The following is a 5,310-nucleotide window of genomic DNA, read 5'->3' as shown; positions in this document are numbered from 1 at the left end:
TCTAACTCCTCCAAAACCTTCACATGATCAGTATAAGTCTTTCCTAGACTTAACTTCACAAGATAACTACTTCAGAACACTTCTGAAGCTTGATTGAACTCTTCTAGACATCTTCTAGAGCTTGCCCTATTATTGTACAAGCTCCATCTTCTCTTCAGTTCAACACTCCCCCTCAAGCTTAACTTTAGTTGATCCTAAGTTAAGCTTGGAACTCTGAAGAGTCTCCCTCATTAAAAACCTTACAAGGAAAACCCATTGGGACAAAACCTTGCAAGGGAAAAAGAGTAGAGCTCTCCAAGGCCTAGGGATTGGCCAGTGAGCTCTTGTGCCTTAGAACCAGTGTGGTTGGACACAAGAAGCTCTGGATCGTGGCCTACTAGGTGCAGCAACTCTTCACAGCTTTGCGCACACTTCACACTTCAGCTTCACCTCTTCATGGAACCGGTTTGAAGTCTCCCCCTCTCAACTGACTTCACAGCCATCTTAGAGAAGCTAGGACACGGCCAGATCATTTTCAAAACACCAGTGAGGCTGATCAACACTTCACATACGGCTTGCCCTCTTCATAGAACTGGTTTGGATCTCCCCCTCTCAACAGACTTCTCAGCCATCTTAGAGAAGCTAGGAACTGACCACGAACATCTTTAGTGAGGCTCAAGCCATGGTACCTGATACATTATCCCAAAGGTGCATCAGTACCTATCAAAAACAAGAAAATGAATATCCTGCATCACATTTGATGCACACAATCTCACAATTCAATAATAATCATCTTAAGTATCTTTTCAAGCACAAGCAATGAATAAGATGAATGAAAAAGATTGAAAGGAGTTTTAAAAAGTCTAAGGGAACTTCCCTTGTGTTTTTGTGAGTTTCCAAACTCGACCAATGCACCATCTTCATGGCATCGTCAACTTCTTGGAAAGGCAGAATGGATTCATCAGCTTCTCCTCAATCACCTCTCATTGAAGCCGCATTGATGGAGAGCCTTCTTCCTCACTCGCCAAGGCTGCTCTGAACAGCCTCTTGCCTAGACACGTCACTGACTTGGTCCGGTTGATGATCCTTGTAGAAGCTTTTGCAAAAGACTTGTTACTGACCATGGATCATATGCATTAAGACTCCCCCTCAAGCTTAGAACCGAGACTAGAAGGAGCTAAGCTTGTGATGATCCTATGCATCTCCATGGTCTATAACTATCAGTCTTTCATGATAGCTTTCTTCTTGTGAGTTAACTCTCTTCCTTAACCAGGAACTAGGGTGTTTGAATCACCATAGAGAGACTCACAAGACACACTTCTCATTGCATAATGACCCATGCTACACTTCCTGTAGTCTTTGGACTGTATATGTCCAATGGTATTATGCAATGGCCATCTCTCATTGCATAATCAATCACACTACACTTCCTGTAGATTATGGACTAACATGTCCTAGTGATGATATGCAATGGCACAAGACCTTTGTCTCTACATTCTTGGCTGTTGGTGAGTTACATGTATCACTTTCCTTGTGTACCTAACACCACCACAACTCAATGCAAGATCAGATCATCCCATTGGGATCAAACCAAGATAATTTATCCTGTTTGATCACCAATGCCACAGCAATATATAAACCTTGAAACAAGCTAATCAATAAGGCAAGAACAAGCAGTTTTCAATCTCTAAAATGACAATGCAAGCATTATACAATACATTGACAATTTAGGCTCATTTTTAAATGCATCAATACATGAATGCACAATCTTAAAGCATTAACTACATGAATGCAACAGGTTCAATCCATGAGACATATTAAAGCTATGCACACCAGTTTCAATCAAGCCCAATGATGCAAGCAACTTAGACAATTTCTAATTGATGCTAGACTTTCATTGATGGATTAAACATAAACATTAGCAACAGTACACACTCGGATTGAACTTAGACAATATGAGACATGCTTATGTATGCAAAACAGCTGTTCAAACATGATGCAAGCAGTATAGACATTCTACTCAATTCTACAACACATTCATGCTGATTCAAGCTATGGCAACACACAAGACAATGCAATAAACAAAACATGAGATTCTGGGACTCTAGACACCACTCACAGCACAATAAATAAAGACACAAGCTCTTATTAAGGGTTAGGAGGTTTGCTTACAAACAGGAGATCCGAGCTGATCTCTTGAACCTCCATGGGCACGGTTCACTTGAACTTGGCAGGTTTGAGGCTTGGATTCAGTATCCAACACCTCTCCTTGGTGTGCCCATCCCTCTTGCAATGCTCACTCTCCAAGCATCTCACACCAGAAGCTTATTGAGTAGCTTTCTTCTTCCCTCTACTTCAGCTGGATCACTCCATGATCAGCTTGCAATGGTCTTGGTTTAAATTGCATCACCCTCCTGGTGATGCTCTTCTTTGTATGTCGACTGTCCTCTCTACACTCATCTGATGTGTAGGCTATGGTGACTAAACCACCATGGACAGAACCACAAGTCATCTCTCCATTGTCACAACATCCTCTCTACCCTCTTTGGAGCAGGCTGTGGACTTCCCACAGAATGTTGGCAACAGGCTTCATTTTATCATTCTGTTGTAGTGATAAGGAGGAAACATGTCTTGAACTTTAGCTCTTCAGGTTGGTCATTTGAATCCCCACCACAAGCTTGAGACCGAGAATGGGGGAGATCCAAGCTTGAAATGAGCCTCAATGAACTTCAAGACCAGGAGCACATCACCCTAACAGCTGCGCTTAAATCACTGATCCACCCTTTTGCCTTCAGCTTCAAGTACCCTCAGATCACCGGCCTTCCTCATGGCTTAGGTGGTGACCTTCTTCTTCTTGTGTGTCTTGAACCAGGAGCTCAACAACCTCGTGGCCTGCGCTTCTTAAACCGGCTTCTACACACAAGAACCTTCCCATTGCTCCACACAATGGTTGGTCTTCCGCTTGTATGTCTTGAACCAGGAGCTCAACAACCTCGTGGCCTGCGCTTCTTAAACCAGCTTCTACACACAAGTATCTTCCCATTGCTCCACACAATGGTTCAAGTCTTCCTCTTGTCTTGGATAGGTGGTGAGCAAAGAACACTTCTTGTGAACCTGAAACACCACTCAAACTCCAGCAAAGATAAGACACAAGAGTATTGGGATCAATCCTTGATTAATCATCAAGTTTGATTCCCAATCTCACAAGCATTGCAACAGATTAAAACAAGTCATTTTCAAGTTCTATCTTTGCAAGCAATCTCTCTAAGCACAAGCATTTTCTTTTTCAGTTTATGCAAGCTACTTAGGCATTTTAAAGCTTCTTTACTCAGCATTTAGACATGAATCTCATGCTTCAATGTAAGACAGCCACAAGACTATATGCAACAGCTTTCAATTCGGTTTCAATCCATGTATGCAAGCAGATTCAATCAATCACAACAAGCATCATTATGAACCGGAGATAAGCATATTAACATACCTAGTAATCCTAGTAATACTGTTAAATTACTAGTCTTTTTAAAGCACTTACACAACTGCTAGTAAACTTAGTATAACTAGTACAATGAAAGGATTACTAGGGAACCAAGCTCTTTAAGCATCCTGGGACAGATTCTAAATTCATTTTATTTCATTTAATAATCTTTTAAACAGTCCTCAGGTTTTCAATCACATCACAACATCACAACCAGTCAACAACACAAGCTCATTATCAAGATGGTGTATAGAATCGCTTACAACAAGGAACCAGGTTGATTCCTTTTGCATTTTGTGAAACCGGCCATGACTGTTGTTGGAACTGAGAGTCTAGATCATCACCCACCTCCTTCTCCTTCAGTTCATGGCCACCATCTTGTACCATCAACTCAAAAGATCCCTCCTTTCTTCAGAACATCTAGGCGCCAAGCTCTTGACACCATACTCTTTTTAGCCTGATGTGAAACTTCTCTTGAACAAGGAGCTTTGGAGTCAGGTTAGTTAGGCCTCTCCATACACCTTTGCCTCCAAGGATAATCTCCATCTGAGCAGGTAGAGAACAGGATGAGGAACCAAGGAAACTCGCCAAGCTTCAGCCTTCTTCTTCATAAGGGACTGAACTGGATGGGAAAGCGTCAATGGCTTGATTTTGAGCTGAGGCGTGAGCTGTGGACTTGCGGAAGCTTCAGCTCAGGTTCTGATGAACCTGGCTCTGATACCATATGAGATTTGTAGAGTTCTCTTCTCTGGTTGTATGTGTGTGTATAAACTCCAGTGGAGAAAGATGAGAGCTTGCTCTAGGTAATTTAGAAAGAGAGATTGGTGAGAGTGTTTATGAGAGAATAAGAGACTTAGGAACAGAGATTAAGAGACTGAGAGATTAGGAGAGTAAGAGATTAAAGATTAGGGTTTCAGATTCAAGAACAAGTTTATCATTCATGAAGTGGAGAGGGGAAATCCCCCTTACTCCCTTAATTCTATTACAAACGACATTACTTAGCTTATATATGAGTTTCACACAACTCAGATCATAAACCTAGATCCTAAGGCTGTAAATACAAGATAGAATGGATGGTAAGGATGAGAGAAGACTGGTCTTGATGTTCTGGTTCTTAGCTGGCGACTTGATCCAATGTAAAGGGCTTAGATTGCTTCATTTGAATTGAATGGATAGGATGAGTCAAGGCTGTAAAGGTAAAGCACCTTTACCTTTCCAGCTCATACCAACAGCTCACCTTATCCATTTGAATCTTCCCTTGCCTCTCCAAGAGTCTCCAACGGTCACATGATTCAACCTAAGTCGCGCCCACACATTGCACAACTTGGGCAAGGCTGATCCGGGTAATGGCCGTACTGGATAGGTTGTACGGACGCTGTACGGCCTTGAGGTCCGTACACTCGCCCTATCTTTGCACCATACTTCCATCTTCTCTCTAACTCCTCCAAAACCTTCACATGATCAGTATAAGTCTTTCCTAGACTTAACTTCACAAGATAACTACTTCAGAACACTTCTGAAGCTTGATTGAACTCTTCTAGACATCTTCTAGAGCTTGCCCTATTATTGTACAAGCTCCATCTTCTCTTCAGTTCAACAATCACAGAGATAATCCTTGCAAACAGAGAATCAAAGACTCGATCTGTATCAAGGTTTGTGGATTGATGTGGGACACAAGAGAGATGGCTCGCCTTCTGATACTCCAAGGCTTCTGATCTGGATATGACACACCAAATCAGAGAACCCAAGCTGGATATTACACACCAGCTGAATTGAGAGAAAACTCAAAACAAAGAAGTTGAAAAAAAAATGTCGATTGATTGATCTCCATGCCAAAACGTGGCTACATATGTTAA

The 5,310-nt window shown here is 41.9% G+C and overlaps 1 protein-coding gene across 1 annotated transcript; it reads right to left on the bottom strand.

The window, feature by feature from the left end:
• Positions 1-2,167: 2,167 nt before the first annotated feature.
• On the bottom strand, positions 2,168-3,846 carry LOC125598261. The gene is made up of 2 exons (XM_048772470.1): positions 3,718-3,846; positions 2,168-3,093 (listed from the first exon to the last, which is right to left on the bottom strand). Exons 1-2 carry the CDS (start codon positions 3,839-3,841, stop codon positions 2,792-2,794), a joined length of 426 nt encoding a protein of 141 aa, XP_048628427.1. The 5' UTR covers positions 3,842-3,846; the 3' UTR covers positions 2,168-2,791.
• Between the last annotated feature and the right edge of the window lie 1,464 nt (positions 3,847-5,310).

The sequence above is a fragment of the Brassica napus genome, unplaced genomic scaffold (genome assembly GCF_020379485.1).
Source record: "Brassica napus cultivar Da-Ae unplaced genomic scaffold, Da-Ae ScsIHWf_1674;HRSCAF=2295, whole genome shotgun sequence".
Lineage (NCBI taxonomy): Eukaryota > Viridiplantae > Streptophyta > Magnoliopsida > Brassicales > Brassicaceae > Brassica > Brassica napus.
The sequence above is the reverse complement of the archived record's forward strand: the minus strand, read 5'-3'. Positions and strand labels throughout refer to the sequence as shown.